This window comes from Hakea prostrata, chromosome 1 (genome assembly GCF_041222555.1).
Source record: "Hakea prostrata isolate BN-2017 chromosome 1, UWA_Hpros_2, whole genome shotgun sequence".
NCBI classification, from domain to species: Eukaryota; Viridiplantae; Streptophyta; class Magnoliopsida; order Proteales; family Proteaceae; genus Hakea; species Hakea prostrata.
The window spans coordinates 6,122,283-6,142,046 of NC_142600.1; the positions used below are offsets into that span (position 1 = coordinate 6,122,283).

The window sequence follows — 19,764 nt, forward strand, 5'->3', positions numbered from 1 at the left end:
ACAAAGAACAGGAGAAGCAGTTTACCCAAAAAAAAAAAAAAAAGCGATTCAGAAATTAATGTAATATTAATTAATTTTTATCAAGCTCTCTCATACCTCTTCTATCGGAGATGTACATAATGATTTTTCATCACACAAATTGTGTAGGGCCTATCATTTTATCAATATTCAGGCGTGAACCTCATTTTTTTCCTATCTAGATAGTCGGACTACACAAAATGTGTGATAAAAAAATATAGATCCTCCCAAAAAAAGAGAGGAAAAAAAGAAAACCTCCCTCAGATACAAAAGCTGGTCTTATAGCAGATATCTTTTCCTGTTAAGAAAGGCATCGAATTAAACACTACCTAGCCCTGTTCAGAAAATTCTTTTGGATGCGCCACGAAAACCTATGACGATCATAAAGAGAAACATTAATCCGAACCCAACAAGCCCTTGTGGTTGATGAGAAGATAATATTTGATTTAATGGAGACCACATAATTGTTTGCTGGAATGGGATAAGGAACAACCTCTTCACAAATCACCAAACTAATTCATTTTAATGCCACAAGAATTGCACTATTTTCATTTCTCCAATATCTACTCATATACATGCTGATAAATACAAGGATAATAAAAAAGGATTGCCTGTTCTACACCATTTACAACAGATGATATATTCCCAGTGAAAGCAGCACTTTGGACAGTTGAGCAAAGAACTATTTCAGGTTTCTATTTAAGATACGAACTGGTTTAATCAGCTTGCTCAGATCGTCCAATGCTAACTCAGAGGGTTCAGTATCATACAAAGTAGTGTTCATATCAGAGATATCGGTGGCTTCTCCTGCTTCTTCATTGCTGACATCAAGGCTTATATAATCACCAAATCCTCCTTCCAGAAACAGCATGTCTCCTTCATTCTGTACCACCGGCTCGTCGGAAGCAATTGTACCTTTTCTGGAATCATCAGTAAGCCTAGAACCAAAGTAACGCCCTTTCTTGCTCTTCCGATCCTTTGACCTTTTCCTTTTCTTGTCCTTCAGGTTTTTTGGATGGTGAAGCTTGCACATGGTCCCTTGAGGACAGATACCTGTTGCTTCAAATACTGGACATACATACCTATGCTTCTTACGGCACTGCATTTTCAGGAAAATTTCAGAAAAGGAAAAAAGAATGTTCATATAATCACATTGTTTTACATCAAATGTTTGAGCTACATTTGGAGACAGTCAACCCTCCATGGTTTTGGTTAATGATCGTTTCACTCATCCAAAAAGAAATAAAAAGCCCGCAGCCCCAATATCAGAATTCTTTCTCATGGAAAATGAAAAACCTCGTGATTCCATTTCTACAATGCCCCAAACTCATAACCCCCCAAACAACACATCTAATGATAAAGTTTCTCCTTGTTTCCCCTATTCCATTTATAGAATGTCGCCCCACTTCTTTTAGTTCAAGCAATTATGACTGTTCTAGCCCTACCATCTGCCTCTATCATTAGAAAGGAGTACTTTTGAGCTGATCTGTAACGGATCAAAGCGACCATTAGTCGAGCTGATCTGTGATTGGTCAAGGTGACCAAGCCTACATCCTATGCAAAATAGTAGAATAATGCATATGATAAACAGAGACATATACTTCCAATAGAGGTCCCAGTTGGCCAATAGCAGATTCTTCCTCTAGGAGACTATTTTAGAGACCCTCATTTTCTTTTCCCCCCCCCCCCCCTCCTATGTTGCTCGTTTCCCCAGCCCTCTTCCATAAAAACCATTATACCAAGAGAAGAGGGTATACTATTTACATTAGACTTTATGTTAGTAATGGAAAAATTAATAAATCTAATGGATATGAATTGATGGGAGATACACTTAGTACACAAAGGCCGGCCCTTGGTGTGGCAGTGAGGTGCTTTATTGTGATCAAGTGGTCATGGTTTAAAGTTTGGAAACAGCCTCTCTGCAAAAGTAGCAGTGAGGCTGTATACACTATGACCTCAGAAACAGAGTGGCAAAAGCCCAATTAACTGGCTTGGCCCTCAAAAACAATAGGGATAAAAAAGAAAAATACTCTCTTAGATTTACATAAAGTTCCAAATTCCATTATCAAGATTCGCAATGATTGATAACTAAGCTTTTAGTTATTAACCAAGCAGCATGAAATAAGTCCTCCCGTTTTTAGATCAAAACTGAACCTTAATTTGTAAATTTTTTTTTTTTTTTGAGTCAAGGGGTTCCCCACTAAAAAATAAATAGTTAGCAGAGAATGACTAGTATGTGTAAACTTGCCTGATATAGTAAATATAAATAAGCAGAAAAATAGAAAGTGAACTAGTAAAGCAATTTTTACTGAATATTTCACATCAATAGAGCAATACCTCATCCCCGTCAACACAATATCCTCTGAGGAATCTTTCACATACTGGAGCACTTGGGTTCACATTTACATGCCTATATGGACAATTCTCATTGGTACACAACCCTGTCAAGAGAAGTGTCAGAGTTCCATGTATTTATGATGCTAAATAGAAAATAAAAAAACCCTAAAAAAGACCCACCCTGCAAGAAATAAGAACAGTCCTGCATCCTTTCTGGAATGACCTGCAAAGAAAGCATCACAACATACAGAGATATTTAATAAGTAATACAACTGTCTTAACGAGCACACATGGAGTGTACTTATAATCGACCACGAGTTTTGAATTGGCAAAACACCTTATGTGTCAACTTGCATTCTGTATTATCACATAAACCCTTCAGGAACTTGGTGCAAACTGCAACTTTAGTAGGATCATGGATATAGGGACATTTTCCATCATCCTTGTTGCATTTCCCAAATCTTGTGAAGAACTGGCAATACTGTTGTTTTCTAGCCAACCGCTGTCTAGCAGTGTGCAAACTCCATCGTATTTTCTCACTTGCCAAGAAGCGAATCAGTTTCTTTGGATCTCTAACGAGCTGGTTGCCATTTCCAATTCTAACATATCTGTTCAATCTTATAAAGTATGAACACAAATCCAGCTAAAACTCATAGATGATGTTCCACATTAACTTTGAAAATTATACAAAAACATACTCATTATTGCCAATCAGTAACCTCCTTGGAACAACAGACTTCTGCATGTCCTTTCCTGACTGGGGATCAACATCGGATTTCTCATCTAAGACGAAAAAACAGAAACTCCTGAGACTCATTTTTAACTTTAATAAGTAAGAAAACCTTATAGGTGAAAAGAAACAATGACAAAAATAAAAAATCATTACATTACAGGAAGGGCATGGAATTTCCCCAGAAAATGTGGATGCTCGAAATCTCAAAGGGTCAAATTCTAACTATCCTCTTGAGGAATATGATGCAAGAATAACTCCATAAACAAAAACATCAATTTCTTGGTGTCAACTGCCAATGGAAACTAGTCTAAAGAAGATTACTTAGCAAACGAGCACCATCTAAAGGCTACTACCAGAAGAAACATGACAAATTAAGCCCTAAAGTACTCAATCAATGTTGATCTACCACATACTGCAAGCCCTAAGGACACCCTCACTTCTGGCCAACATGCCTACAGTCTAAAAGACTCAATAAAAAGTAAGTAAAATCAAAGCAAAACCTATTAGGCATTAAGTGCTCTAATCTAACTCAAACAATGACTCAAATACTGATTTACTACTTATCCTGTATGGTAGCCCCATTTTATGGACTTGCATATTAGGCCAATTTTACATCCATAAACCCAAGATAAGAAATCCCATGGGCCAAAATGAAATACCCTAAAGCCCAGTTGACCCATCTGACATTATTAACTGCATCAGTAGACAGGACTTAAGGAGAGACATTTCTCATGATATCACCTATAACCCAAGATAAATGTACAATACCCTAAGTTCAGCTACAAACTGAGGTATCTACTGAAAGGGTTTCTAAATCGATGGCTCCCAACTTCAACCGAACATGCATGACGTATGCATCACTCCATGAGTTTGTTGGGTAAATGTTGACAACAATGGACAACGCCAAGCCACGTTGCTCAACAACACTTTGGACATATGGTGTATGAATTGAAGACCTGCAGAGTCTGTTTCTTCTTCTTCTTCTTTTTTAATTTTAATTATTATCTATTTTATCTTTTTCTTTTTCCTTATATACATTTTCAGTTTCACCCACTATGATTCTGTCAGCCTACAGACATCTCAATGATAATATAAACTACAAAGAGTTGTGATTCTGGTCGCAATTGTAAAGGTAGCTGAATAAGCTACCAAAAATGGACAAAAATCAATTTGAATAACAAGCTTTGTATGAAGACAGGATCCTTATAAGAATGTGACCTTCCTGGAGTTTTGTTTCAACATTCTGATAAGGAAATCATCACTCGGAGTTTTGAGATGCATAAATATATCCCTCTAGTCTTTTTTCTTTGTCTTCTTTTATTTATTTATTTACTTATTTTTATTCAAACTAAATCTGCATATAATAACTAAAAAAAAATTACGATAAACATCAACCAGTCATACATAAATCAGGTAACCCAAATGACGAAGAATTCAAATGATTCTCCCATATCACAGCCTCTCTCCCCAGCCCTGTTATAAACTACATAACATCTTGGAGGGATCAATTCCAATACCTCTTATCATTGTTCCAAAAGATAAGTATACCATAGGAGAGAAATAGAGGAAAAAATTAAATAGGAACTAAGCGGAGAAGGTTTACCAGTATATGGCATCTAAGAACCAAAAAGAACTTGGAATATCTCTATAGGACTTATTTAAGACTCCACAACATTGAGGATCCATAAAACACAAGGGACACTTGTAAGTTGAACAGAGGTTACATTTTATGCAACAGTATAAACATCACAGTACAATCACCTGCAATCCTCTGAAGTGTTCGTTTTGATGGATCCATCTTGTATCGGACAAAACCGATACGGAAGACTCGCTCTCCTGTATGGAAGATACATGCTTCAATACTCAGTACAGTTCATTTCAATAAAGAATAATTAATAAACATATACTCTGTCTAAAGCCTCCTTGTTGAAGATATGCATCAGTCATCATTATAAACTTCTATTTCATAAAAATACAAATATTGGCTGAAGTGCATCTGCTACACCAGGATTGTTGCTTGGCCTACCTGGGCATAGCTCTATACAGTGACCTGACTTACGGGAAGATTGATTTGTATTCTTTGCACTTGCAATAGCACAGTCACCCATCTGTTCTCGTTTCTTCTTCTCTGCAGCGACAACAGCTAATGTAGCCTCCTATAGAAAGTCTATTCATGTTAATACAAGTATTGAATATCAAACTCTTCTCTTATAATCTTATGAATCCTGCAAAAAATGTATTGTGCAATCTCCACTCGCAAGAAAATGAAGTTGAACATAATATGGTTCAGTGTGCAATAAACTATGTACTAGGACAAAACACTAAGGGACTTAGACGATACTTATTCTCAAAGAGGACCCTCATGTACTGTTTTAGGAAACTGAACAGAAAGGATCTTTCGGTTCAAGTTTCTCAGCAAGCTTTTAAAACATTTTACACCAGTGATACTATAACAAGAATAAATACAGTTAGCAAACTGAGATCATTTGTATTCTTTGCACTTGCAATAGCACAGCCACCCATCTGTTCTTGTTTCTTCTTCTCTGCAGCGACAACAGCTAATGTAGCCTCCTATAGAAAGTCTATTCATGTTAATACAAGTATTGAATATCAAACTCTTCTCTTATAATCTTATGAATCCAGCAAAAAATGTATTGTGCAATCTCCACTCGCAAGAAAATGAAGTTGAACATAATATGGTTCAGTGTGCAATAAACTATGTACTAGGACAAATAAGAACACCAAGGGGCATAGACGATATTTATTCTCAAAGAGGACCCTCATGTACTGTTTTAGGAAACTGAACAGAAAGGATCTTTCGGTTCAAGTTTCTCAGCAAGCTTTTAAAACATTTTACACCAGTGATACTATATCAAGAATAAATACAGTTAGCAAACTGAGATCATTTGAAGGATGTACTTTATGCATGGTAAAGAGCTTATTTGTTGGAGCCTTGGTCATTGATTTAAGTATTGGAAACAATATATCTGGAAACAGGGTAAGCTGTGTAAATTTGGGCATCCCATACCCTGCTAAATGTGGGAGCCTTGTGCAACGAGTATGGCCTTTTTCTTTTTTTCTTCTCTTTCTTATTTAAAAAAAAAAGTGAAATCAGTTAATGGGACTATAACAGCACTCGCTTGTTACAGAGCAGTACATGAAAAAGAATAAAGCACACAGATGTGGACAACCAAAACAAAAATAGAGTAACAACTCAATAAAAAAAAGCCCTTCATTTGGTCCACCCAACGTAGCAAAAGAGAATCAATTTTGGAATATTCTCAAGGAAAACAAACAGAACTGCCTATAATCTAGATAAATTACTCAAACCTCTCCCAACCACTCGGACAAGTTTGCATATTTCCCTACTTTTCATACTTATTTGCACTTGACCAAAGTCCATTAATATTTCAAGATCAGGTACTGGTTAAGATTAAAACCAAATTTTCGGATGACCATATTACCCTTGATGACGATGATGTTACCAATTTTTCCTTAATGAAATGCTACCTCAATCTATTGGTTCCTGTTACTTGTGTCTGCCATCTTCTTAATTTCTCCTGCAAACCTACCATCCCCACTGCTTTGCAACCCCATCCATGCAAGGCTTAATCCCATCCCCACTCTCTTATTTTTCTCTTTCAGTTACCAGCAACCTCACCTGCCCTCATCCCTCTACAACTCTGCAATCTAAACCATAACCAATAAAAACTCTAATCTACCAAAGCTTGAAAGAGCCCTTTCTGCCAGTTCTTGAAATTCGATATCACCTCAGATCTTCAGAAGCCAAAACCAAATTCAGGAGGGGAGGGCCTCAGCTTGAAACAACAATGTCAAAAGAAAGAGCTGATCAGTTGATACCTGATGAGACTAGGAATATAGAGAAGCCAAGCTTGAAGCTAAACCATGCCAAGGTTGATTGCTCTAAAAATTTGAGCTTGTTCTTCCCACAAGCCTGAAATTTTATCTTTTCTTCTTGAACCAGCCTGATCTCTCTTTCCAACAAATCTCACATGAGCACAATAACAATACACAAAACCCAGAAAATCAGAACCAGCAGCTTCATCCGCCATAGAGCCCCTTGGTTTCAAAGCCGTCTAATCAAAACCCACCAACATATTATCAAGAAAATCTTAGGAAGTTTAGTAAAATCCCAGTGATTTCCAGAAAGGCTCATTGAAACTTACCAGTTTAGAAACCCAAAGGAAAATTTGAACAAGTTAAACATTGTATAAGACTACCAGATCTCAGCAGAACAGACAAAAAAACATTTCACCTCATTTCAAAGAGAATTCAAAAAAAAAAACACATGCTTCTACCATTGACAAAACACGCTCTAAGAATCCTAAAAAAGAAAAACAGACAAAGGAGGGGCGACAAAATGGTAGTCTGACCAGCTGATGAAAATGGATTCTCTACGGCATTTGTCTGTTCTTGGTTCTTTCTTCACAAACCCCCTCTATCTATATGGAATCATGTTTTTATAGAAAATGCAGAATTTTGTTGTAACCCACTCGGTTCCCCAACACCCAACTGGAATCAATGGTCAAGTTTTATGCAAAGGACAGAAATCCCAAGGAAATGAATTAGAAAACATTGTGAGGAGAAAAGGAAGATTGAATCTACGAGACTGATTTAGATATTCTCTTTGATTTTATGTCTTGCTTCTCATCAGGGTAACAATCATAGTAACAGTAACATCACCAGAAACAATTAGCGTCCGCCATCAGAGTTGGAGAATTTACAAAACAGACAATAAACCCGCCCCAAAAAGATAAAACGTAGATCTATCACTAGACGAACTCCAATTAACCTAAAACCATGGATTCTGAAACCTTAATCTATGAAATCCCCAAAAAATATTGTCTATCTGTCTGTGGAAAAGCCCCTGCCAGAAAAACTAATAATGTAGCATGGCCTTCCCCTTATCCCTGCCTGTCTCCGTGCCCATCATTGCACTCCATGCTTGGCCTCTTCTAGAAAGCTGCAACTTTGGAAAAGCAAGTTCCTCCCCTATGCTGGCAGGCTGCAATTGATGAAATCAGTTCGCCAAACCTCCTACATCTACTGGAGTGGTGTCTTTGCCCTTTCCAAATCCACTATCCATTCCATTGAGTTCCACTGGAATGGCCAGGAAAACCCTAGATTTCTCCACCCCATTAGCTGGTCAAAGTCTGTAAACCCAAGTCTGAAGGTGGCCTTGGCATTCATAGAATCAAAGACTTTAATATTGCCGAGCTCCTCAAACTCATCTGGAGAATCTTCTATAAAGAGAACTCCATCTTGGTTGACTAGGTCTACTCTTACCTTCTCAACAACAATTGGTTCTCAAATCTGGACCCCACCCCCACCACCTCCAACCCATCCTAGACTTAAATGCAAGCTCCTCTCTCTTCGCCTCTTGCCTTCTCCACTATATCCTTCAAAATAGTAGATGGCTCCAAGATCTATCCTCTAGGCAATCTCTTCCATGCAGTCAAAGCTAGAGCAACCTACTCCTCTAGCATCCCCAAACTCTGCCCTCTCCCACTTCCTTAAACCTAATTCTTTGTCCCCACCATCCCCCTTCTCACCTGAGCTTGCTCATGTGTGGTCTCTCCTTCCTCCCATACCCTCACCTGTCCCTCCTTGTAATCAACTTCTCTGGCTTCCTTCCAAAACCTCTCTATTTTCCACTGCCTCCACCACAAACCATATCTGTAGCCCCTCTATGCTGGTGCCCTGGACCAAACTTGCTTGGTTCAAAGGCATATCCTCTATCATGCCTTCACCTTTTTGGGGAGCCCTTTCCTTTTGCCTCCCAACCCAAGACTACCTCTTGCACCGGTCCATACCTGCCCCTCCATCCTGTATCTTTTGCACTATGTGGAAACCACTTCCCACTTTTTCTTTGCCTGCCCTTTTACCGGCCTCATTTAGCTCCCCGCCCTATTTGACACAGATCCAAATGCCCTCAGCCCCTTGAAATAGAGTGCCGCTGGTTTATTTCTACTTTTGGAGGCTCTACAGTTGCTAATACTTGGGAGGCTTACTTTAGGGGCCTACATCTTGCACATCTGGACGGAGTGTAGCTTCCGCAGATGGACCACCAAATCTCACTCTGTGGATCAGATATGGAAGGCCATCTGCATTGATGTTACTTCCAGGATTTCCTTTTTTTTGTATCATAAACCCCCTTGTAGATACCCCAAGGAACAAGCACGTTGTTGTTACTAGGGGTCTCAAGAGATCATTACTCGTTTCTTCCATATGCTCTTAGTCTGGTTGCTCCCCTTCTTCCTCCCTTGTACTTTCTTTCCCCTCGGGGCATTTATATTATATTTATATATTCATCCAAAAAAAACGAAGAAAAGTAGCCAGGAAGGACATAGATCATGAATGATTTTGCAATGGAGAAGCTTATAATAGAAGGGAACTCAGATTCTTGCACTTGGTTATAAAGTGAGGTGATCAGATATTGTAGCAGTGGTTGAGCGGGGCCCACTTTTACATTAGAAATAAAAAAGAAAACATAGTTTGAAGGCATAATAACTACTGGTGCATCCATTCATTCTTTTAGGGTGCGTTGATGTTGGCCATTTATTATATATAAAAGCATTTATCCCAACAGTTTTTTACTAACATCGCTAAACTCAGGGCACATGAGTAATTGTGAGAAACATAGGGAAGGGTTCTTAGTTTTCAGGAAAGTCAGGAGAGGTCCAACTAGTTTACTCAAGAATCTATGATAGGCTCTGGAATATTCTATCAACAAACAGGCAGTTCTGAGCATCAATATTATTTCACTAAGAAAAATGATCCAACTTAGGGGGAAAAACCACATTCTTTGCAGTTCAACAAACCTCATTAGCTTTCTTTGAACGCTTTTCGATGGATTTTGACCATTTAAGATTGGATCCACCAATACTTAGCACTTTGGATTTGCGAAGAGAAAAGCCACCAGTTGATCTTGTGTAAACCGTATCCCGCTTCCTTGAAAGCAGCAGTTTCCTACTGAAACACAAGAAAGCAATCAAGTCTGAGCTTCAAATTTAGATTGCAAACATGTGCTGATAAAATGGAGTTTAAACCATCAAAACATAGAAAGTAGTATGATGCGATCGAAAACACCTGATGTATGAGGTGCGGCTCCGATTAGATATTGAAACAGAACTGTATCTGCAGTGCTTCCGGTATGCCATTCTTTTCCATGGGAAAATGTGTGGCCATACCTTTTGACATTGCAATGCTTTCTTGTCTTCATTTTCTGAATTTGTTCCATGTAATGTCCATACCCAAGAGAGCTTTGAAGATTTACATGCCTTTCCTAAGCCTGCAGAAGTGAATTCAGGATAAAAAAGAAAAATTGATGACTTGACCAAAAATTTACTCCAGTGGACAAAAATTAGATGCAGATAATGATAGAGAATTAACCAACCAAAAAAAAAAAAAAAAATTCAGATTGTAACATGTGAGCAAACATAACTAAAACTACAGATTTATGTAACAACAGAATTCAATCAAATGACATAATTGTTGACACAAAAGAATACGGGTAATCAGAAAGCAATAAATAAAGGTAGAACAATCAGAGATTAAATCAACCAGAGTTAAATTACACTAATGAAACATTCCATCTGAAATGGATGGATTAATAACTAATTAGCTACAGCTCTGTTTGGTTCAAGTAAAGGGAAGTGAAATCTCATTCTAGTTCTAGAAAGGGTAAAAGAAGAAGCTTTTTATCATGATTTTATGATCTTCTAACACTCCTACCATATTTTGTAACTAGATTTTTCAGATGTAAAAGCCTATACAATATTCAGTGTATCTAGACTACTAGAGAAACAATGAAATAGATTAAGAAATACTTGGTGCGTCATGAGATACATCATCTCCCATAACATTACATACGTTAAGCACCAGTTTGATGCTTATTTGGGAGCACTGGGACATGTAGGGATGTAAATACTAAAACCACTGTCTAATAGCAAAATACTTGTTAAGAGGAGATACTATGAAACATAACAGAAGCATTCATAAATACAAACCTTTATGAGGCCTTCTTTTACTCAGACTTCTGCACTTTAGGGATGAAACTGTAGAAACCCTTTGCCCCTCTGAATTTGAGCTATCATCATGGATGGCAACGGATTGCTTGACCTGACTTCCAGGAATTTGAACATTTCGCACAAGTTGATTCTTGTTCCTTTTATAGTAGCAATCAGAAGATGTGGAAGAAGGTAATGCCTGGGTCTTCTCAGGAACATTGGTGGATGGATCACAAATCCCAGGACTAGAAGCAGCAACCAATTGATTTGACTTATGCTTCACATACACTATGTTTATCTTGGAGGACTGTGAATTACCAACTCTTAAAATATTTTGAACCCCCAGGTTGTTGCTCAGACTAGTTTGATTTTCAAAACTTTTAGCATGCTTGGACCCATCCTCATTTTCGGAAACTTTAGTAGAAACTGGAGCAGCTTCTGGGTCACCTTCAGGATTGTTCAATGTGTGATGTTCACAACTCTGCGATGGTTTTGTGGTGGAGATTTGTGGTTTGCTGGAATGTGGTAATGATTGAGTTTTTGGACTCTCAAACGAAGGATTTGCTCCTCCTTTTCTTGAACAAATTAGATGGTCAGAACTGTTACCCTTGCACTCAGATGAGGTAATATTCTTGATTTTATCGACAGCACTCAACTGATTAACAGTTGTACTCAAATTTTGAGAGCCTAGGGGAAAAGCTACATTTGGAGGACCTTTCCTTACAAGGCTGTTACCTTTACGGATGTAAGAAGTGCTGTGGACCCTTCCGAACTTTTTTGGAGATTGCCTTTGTGAAAGACTAGCACTTGAGCTCGACTTTTTCCCAGTCAAGGAAGCAGAAGGGTTATCTATTCGCTGCCATGTACGTGAATTTGCCTTGTGTGTTGCAGGAGCTTTATCTTTAAATGAACCTGTAACCGAAAATGATCGACCATGAAACGGCCTAGGAGCCCCAGAAGTTCCGGAAATCTTCTTTCCATTCAATTCCCCAACTGTTATTTTGGGGTTAGGGGATTGTTTAGTTCCCTGAGATGTAAGCAATGCTCTTTTCTCCATAATTGGTCCATCAGTATGCATTTTCTTATCTAATTTAACATTGACATCAGGTGTGAGCACACTTCGTTTTTGTGCATTTATGGTAGACGCATCTTTCATACTGCTCTGCTCATCTGGAATACTGTTATCCTCATGAATATTTTCATTGGATATCTTGGTCAGTGACTGTTCAGCATTCGGAATTTGTATATCTGGAAGTGTAGACAAAGATTCTGGAGAGACTATCTTGGAATTTCTGTCAAGCAGACACTCCATCTCCATCTGCTCCCTTTTGGGGTCAGAAATAATATTTAAAGACAAATAATCAGATGTAGACAGCCATTCATCCTTCATAATACTTTTAGAAGTGTTGCCTTCCATGGCCATGCTAGAGGAACTCTCATCTGAGCAAGAAGCCTGAACATCGAAAGACACTCCACCTAGTTGCCCCTGAGCCTGTGGATGCAAGACAGAAGTGTCTTTGGTGTTCACTCCGCCAAGCATATATTCTACCTCCGAAGCATCTTTTTCTGTTCGTGCTTCTCTTCCTCTTCCACTTTCCTTGCCTAAGATATCATCTTGATGAGCATGGTCCTGACAAGTGGATGTGGCCTTACAAGGAATAGCATTATCTGGATGCTCACCTCTGGAACCGAACACACACGGGATTTGCAGATCCAGAACAGATAACTCCTCAATAAAAGAACTAGAATCAACACTGGGATGCTCAAGTTCCGCAATGCTCTCACTGTGAATTTCTTCAACAGAGTCTAGAGATTCCTTAACTGAACTGGGCTCACGCAAAACTGGAACCTCATTTGGAGAAGGCTTCGTGGCAACACCATCCACATCTTCAATATTAGAAACTGCAACTTTCAGCTCTGAGCAAACAGAAAGATTTTCAGAACCAGTGGTGGCATCCAAATGATGGATCGAGCAACCAGTATTTATGGGCACACCATGAGTATCAGGTGCCTGTGAACTCGACAGATCCAAAAGTGAACGTAGGCCTTTCCTCTGTCTCTTCATATTAGGAACACACATTTCATCAGGATCAACATCTAAAACACCTTCTGGAGATCGTTTCACTCCGACGATCTCATCTGTAATAGGAATATCACTTGAACAAGGAGGCAAAGTGACACTACCCATATTCCCAATATCAGAAATTGTACATTTTTCTTTTGATTGTAAGGGAACATTGTCCAAATGAGAACTAGGATCTTCACTAACGTTGGAACTATTCCTACTAGAAAGACACTCATGAGTTTTCAATACCTGAACTTTCCTCTTCCTTTTAAGTTTATGAGTGGAGGTCACATTAGACTCAACATTCTGAACATCTATAACTGAATTAGTAGCCTCTGGAGGTCCTTTTACAGCACAGTTTCCAAGTGATACACTGACTACATTTGAGCAAAGCTGCTTGTCCATATCACCCACAGTCCCAGTCCCTAAAACTGGAAGCTTCCCTGCTGAATTTACAGTTACGTTCTCAGAACTTGAGATAGCGTCAACCCAATCCATGGAGCTATCTGCGTGAACAGGTTTCTCAAGAATTTTAGATGATCGAGAAGCTAAACATGCTGGAGGTGGTGACTTGATATTTGTCTTTTTACTGCTTTTATGTGTACATGCACCATCTGAGACAACATTGGCATCATGAGTCAGCTGAGTGCTTACCTCAGGAGAAACTTCCATCACACTACCCTCAAGCAGTGCAGTGCAGCCATCAGAAATTGTACCTCTATTATCCAAGTGACTTAGATTCTTAAAAGCATGTGAATTAAAATCTGCATCGCCTGGAGAGCTATTTGTGTTTGCTGGTCCCTCTTGGATTTCAGAAATCTGTGAACTTGATAAACTTGAGGATGTGCCAATGTTTCTCATAATCTTCTCAACATTAGAAGCAACTTCAGGCTTGGAAACAACCTTAGTGTCATCCTTTCCAGAAACAATAGAAACAGCAGATCCTTGAACCGTGTCCTTCTCAAGCAATACAGTAGCTGCATTTGAATGACGGTATCTATTAACAATCTCTTTTTCCTGACCAGTAAAAATCCTCAATTTCTCTTTTAGATACACTCTATCCTTGTCAGGACTCACGGAAGCATCCCCACCACTGGTAGATTGATTAGCATTTATTGGTTCTCTGTGGATTTCGGATGCCTGTGAATTGGACACACTTGAACGTGAGGCCGGAATTTTCCTCTTCTTCTTAATCTTCGCTGTGGCCTTTCCATCATGACTAACATTAATCTCAATGCCAGCTTTGGTTGAAGTCACAGCCCCACGAGAGGTGTCATTAGTATTTTTCCCAACCGATAAATTGACCCCACTTGAACGAGTCTGTGAACCAACATCGTCCATTACCTCAGGACCAGAAACCTTAACTTTCCTTTCCAACTGCATTGGACCCTTGTCAGAGCTTGAGGCATCATCCACACCATGTGAGGAGCCATCTCCATTTATGGGTCCCTCATGAAGCTCAGTAAAATGTGAACATGATGAAACTGAATCCGGCATCATGGCTTTCTTTATCCTCTTAGCCTTGGGTGTACCTGACTCATTGAGAACCAACAAGAGGGATTGAAGGAGCCACAACTTGCTTCGCCACTAGAGAATTAGATTTGAAAGAAACATCAAGTTCAACAGAACTGCTCACTGTTTTGTCTTCCAATCTTTGGTCAGAAAACACAAGAGGGCCTTTAGATCTAAAGGAACCAGAGTTTGATTCATCAAAATAGGAAGAAGAATGCAACTTCCTTGGAGTGGCTTTCCCCAATTGAATTCTTTGTAAAGCACTCAGTTTTTGTGGTTTCTTCTTTGGACTATGAACAGTCTCTTGGGAACCCTCACCGCCAATCCTGTTATTGAATTTACCCATCTTCGGAGCATTCGCAAAACGTTTCCCCAAAACAACTCGAATATCATCCTCGGCCACAATCTCTTTATCTCTCATCTCATTCTCTTTAACAAAAGTACCTAAATCTCTAGAATTCGGCCTTTTGGGAATCCATATCCTCCTTTCATCCTTAGAATCTCCCGCTCCTCTATAATCCCGGGAGCGCCCATTATCAGATTCAAAATCGAAATTCAGACCATGATTGCCCGCCGACTGGGCATAATTCCTGGACGATGCAGTGTTTTCAAACGAAATACGATTCCGGAAATAATTACCATGACTACTACCACTAGTACTAACACGATTATCATTCTGATTGTAGAAGACCTCATCGTTGCGACTGCGATTCCTCTCAAACCCATCCACCGGATACTCGCGAAAAAGACCACTTTCTTGGTCATCGATCAATCTCTTTCGATCAGTAAAATTCCCATCGGATGCAGATCGATAGGGAGACATAGGGTGGGCGGGGAAGGGATTGCGAGAAGGTTCATTCTCCCAATTAACAGGGAAAGTCCTGGGAAGCTGAGGAGGGACCCTAGGAAGTGGAGCGTCCCAGGCGTCTGGGAGATGGGTATGATCATCCGGAAACGGATTTTGACGGGGATGATCGAAGATGATTCGATCGGAGACAGAAGCCCTATGAGTGCGCTCGACATCGAAGGGGTGTTGCCTTCTTGGGTCGCCTTCGATGGTTGGGTGAGAATTGGGGAAAGGGAATTGTGAAGGGTGGTGACGTTGGTGTTGATGATAGAGAAGGGGAACTGGAGGTTGCGTCGGTGGTGGTCCTGGTGGTGGCGGAGGAGGTGGGAGGTGGTGGTGGTGGTGATAAAAATTACGATCACCGGAAAGTCTAGGAGGTTCGACTGTAACGTACCTTGTTCCATTGTGGTGGTGGTGGAACGGCGGCGCCTCCATCGGATCGATTGATTCTGATCCGAGCTCCAACGGCGTTTATAAAAGAACTCTTCCGCTATCGGAATTTCTTGCCCTTCGAGGTTTGAGATTGTTGCTTTTCTTCCCTTGCCGTTGAAGTTAAAGGGTCTCTCACTCTTGCTCTCTGGGTTCAAAATAGAAAAGGATTAGGAGGTATAGGAATTCTGGAAGTGTAACTACTCTTTGAACTGTGAAGATCTGATCCATTGAAAAGGAATCTACCAGTCTGCTGCTGACGTGCAACTCGTTGATATATATATATATATATATATATATATTTGCCACGTGTAATTAAAAAAAAAAAAAGGGTGTGTTTCCCCTTTTCTCGTGTTTTAAATAATTTTTGAATTTTCTTGCAATGCTATACTCACTTTGAATAAAAAAAAATCCTTTTCTTACGAAAAAATTTAAAAAAAAATACTCACATAAGTGCACTCTAAATTCCATGAAGCCACTTTACATTTTTTCTTGCAAATGGTTTTTTTTTTTTTTTTGTAAACAAACTTTCATCCAATAGAACGGAACAATTTGGTATGAAATTTATGGTTTCCATTGGTGCAAATCCAATCACCTCCATTTGAGATGATAAGCAATTCCCCATTTGGTAGCAAATGCTTTATCCATTAAGCAGGGAAATTCTATTTAAGATTAAGAAGCAGAAGAAGTATGCTCCCTACTCTTGCAAGAGTGGACTAAGAGGGTCAGCTACCTAACCAACCTTCATAATTAAAGAAGATCTCATTGTGAAAAGACCTAATTATTGGATAATTCATGGGTAGAGCCAAAAGGTGTGAACTGTACACGTTACCAATAACATTCATTAAATGAGGGAAGGGCTACCGAAATAGACGAAGACCTCCTAACCAAGCGGTCAGCCGAACTGTTACTTAACTTGGGAATATAACTCAACTTACAATCCAAGAAAGCAAGACCAAGCTATCTAATGTCCCACACTACCTCCTTAATTTCAAATGGAGCTGCCTTTTCTGAATTTAGCAAATATATCAACTCTAAGTTATCCGACTCCGCAACGAGGTATTCGAAATTTTCAGCAATAGCTGCAAGAAGACTCTCTCTCATTGCAATGGCTTCACCACATAGAGCCGATACAAAGTGAATTGGATCAGAGATTGCCACCTTAACCTCCCCTAGATGATTTATGATGAGGCAATGGTATCTTTAGACGCTCTATTTCATCTCTACAACTCTTCGAATTGCAAAACCCTAACTTCTCAAACTAGCTATCGAGCTTCAATTGCTGAAGATCGATTTCTCTCTCCATATGCTGGAGAAGCTTCAAACACTTCTCTAATGAGATTTTCGGCAAGAGGATCCACGAAAGATTTGGCCGAGCAGCATTGGTTTTTAAGAAGAACGACGAGCTCCTTGGAATCATCATTCAAATCAAACTCTTTTAAAGGAAAAAATTGGAGTAGAGCAACGATTTCAGTTATAATTTGATGAAAATTGTGGAATAAGGAATTATGATACACATAGGCGACAGGTGAATTCAACTTTTATTGTAAAGGAGAAGGAAGAGTGCAACTAAAAACAAAACCATCGTTCAAGAAAACCCACTTCTGAAAATGACGAAAAAAATCGAGTTCGGTTGACGGGGGTCATCTTCAGTGTTACTAGGAAGAATTTAAAACACTTGGAGATATAGAATAAAGGAAGAAGAAAGGAGGAACTGAAAGAATGTTTGGGAAAATGAAGAAATTCTATTACAAAAACAAACAAGAGAAAAGATTGGTAGCCTAAAACCATTAATAAAACCAGATTAAAGTCGTAGAAGACGATTTTCCGGCCTCCAAAATGGGCATTGTCGAAACAAAGAAGCGGCGAAGGAGAGTGGGGATTACTTGCAAGGGCTTTATGTCCCCGGAGGTGGAGGTGGAGGAGGAAGTGAAGATTATTGCCGTTAGGGGGGGGGAGTGAGGAGCTTGCATTGGTGGACGTAACTTGTAGTAGCTTCTTCGTGGATACTTGCAAATGAAAGGAAAAGTGATACGAAAGCATTTTAGTCATTTTACTATTATTGGTGTATTTTTATTTTTTTAAGTGGATAGTCAATAATTAAAGTCCCACTTAAGTCAATAACATGAAAAAAAATTATATATTTAATGGCGAGATCTGGATAAATTCTTTCATTAAAAAAAAGAAGAATTTAATGGGATCTTATTAATCTCATAAAAGGAAAAAACTTTATAATTAATGGGCTTTTGGGCCAACTTAGCTTACGTCCGTGGGTCCGTTACTTTTGGGCTTGGGCTGAATCACTATGACTATCTATCCCAAGTTTCAAAATCTCAAGTCAGATTTCAGATTTCGGTAGCTCCATCAGGTCAGGGCTTCAGCTGATGGACTATCACTATCTTTTTTTTTTTTTTGTTGTAAACAACACTTCATTCAAAATCTTTTCCAATCAAATTCTTTCTTTCACACAAGTGTCGATTTTTTTTTCTTTTCTAAGGATAAAAATAAAAAATTCATATCAACAAAAGGCTAGGGGCCAATGATCGAAAAAGTTTGGGGAAAAAATAAAAATAAAAATAAAAATAAAAATAAAAATAAAAAAAGAAGGAAAGGGGTAATTTTATCTACACGCTAATACATCTGGTATACTGTATATTCCATTAGAATTGTGCCATCTAAGATCCATTGGCACAAATAAAATAATCCAAATCAAACCTATGACATACCTAGCTCTTGAATCTTGTTAAATCTATTTCAGGTCCGTATCCTCAAAAACAAGGAATGTAGATGGATTGTAGATAGACATTTTCTAAATCCTACTATATGGACATTTTATTTTTTTTTTGTTGTAAACAACACTTCATTCAAAATCTTTTCCAATCAAATTCTTTCTTTCACACAAGTGTCGATTTTTTTTTCTTTTCTAAGGATAAAAATAAAAAATTCATATCAACAAAAGGCTAGGGGCCAATGATCGAAAATGTTTGGGGAAAAAATAAAAATAAAAATAAAAATAAAAATTAAAAAAAGAAGGAAAGGGGTAATTTTATCTACACGCTAATACATCTGGTATACTGTATATTCCATTAGAATTGTGCCATCTAAGATCCATTTGCACAAATAAAATAATCCAAATCAAACCTATGAACAATACCTAGCTCTTGAATCTTGTTAAATCTATTTCAGGTCCGTATCCTCAAAAACAAGGAATGTAGATGGATTGTAGATAGACATTTTCTAAATCCTACTATATGGACATTTTATATTTTTCTCTATTTGTTGCTTAAAGGGCCGATCTGATGCCAAAGGCAATATAATTCCGTTGCCGGGACTTGAACCCGGGTCTCTCGGGTGAGAGCCGAGTATCCTAACCAACTAGACTACAACGGATATATTAATTTACATATATAATTAAATGAATGATCTTACAAACTAAGATGGAACCCCAGGGCCACTATAGCCGTGGTGATAAAAGTGCAGTGATTTTTAACTTCTATATGGAATCTATGGATCAATAACTTGTGCATTGCATCAAGTTAACTCTTGCATGACCTAAGCATCCATCAGGATTCCTTGCCATAATTAATCCATCTTTTAAATAACAATTAGAACAATCACCTATTAACATTTCTTCCTCACTATTCCTCTTCTGTTAAACCACATCATGAGCTATTGATAGCTACACTCCAGAACAGCATCTTCTGGTATACGTATATCAGTCTCAATAAAAGTCAACTCTCTCCCTGACATAGAATTTAGATTCTCTTCATCAAAAGTTGAATTGATGGGCACA

General features: G+C 38.6%; 1 protein-coding gene and 1 non-coding gene across 2 annotated transcripts; both read right to left on the reverse strand.

Annotated features, from left to right (window-relative positions):
* Nucleotides 1-352: 352 nt before the first annotated feature.
* Nucleotides 353-16,128, reverse strand: LOC149026977 (Zinc finger C-x8-C-x5-C-x3-H type family protein). The gene is given in 11 exon segments (XM_089157657.1): nt 353-1,117; nt 2,356-2,459; nt 2,536-2,578; nt 2,693-2,963; nt 3,054-3,138; nt 4,850-4,924; nt 5,115-5,244; nt 9,931-10,078; nt 10,199-10,400; nt 11,119-14,725; nt 14,727-16,128. Coding segments are annotated over 11 exon segments (6,333 nt in total). The 5' UTR covers nt 15,978-16,128; the 3' UTR covers nt 353-700.
* Nucleotides 16,129-19,288: 3,160 nt separating this feature from the next.
* Nucleotides 19,289-19,361, reverse strand: TRNAE-CUC (transfer RNA glutamic acid (anticodon CUC)). The gene has a single exon. It is a non-coding gene; the product is annotated as a tRNA-Glu (tRNA).
* Nucleotides 19,362-19,764: the final 403 nt, after the last annotated feature.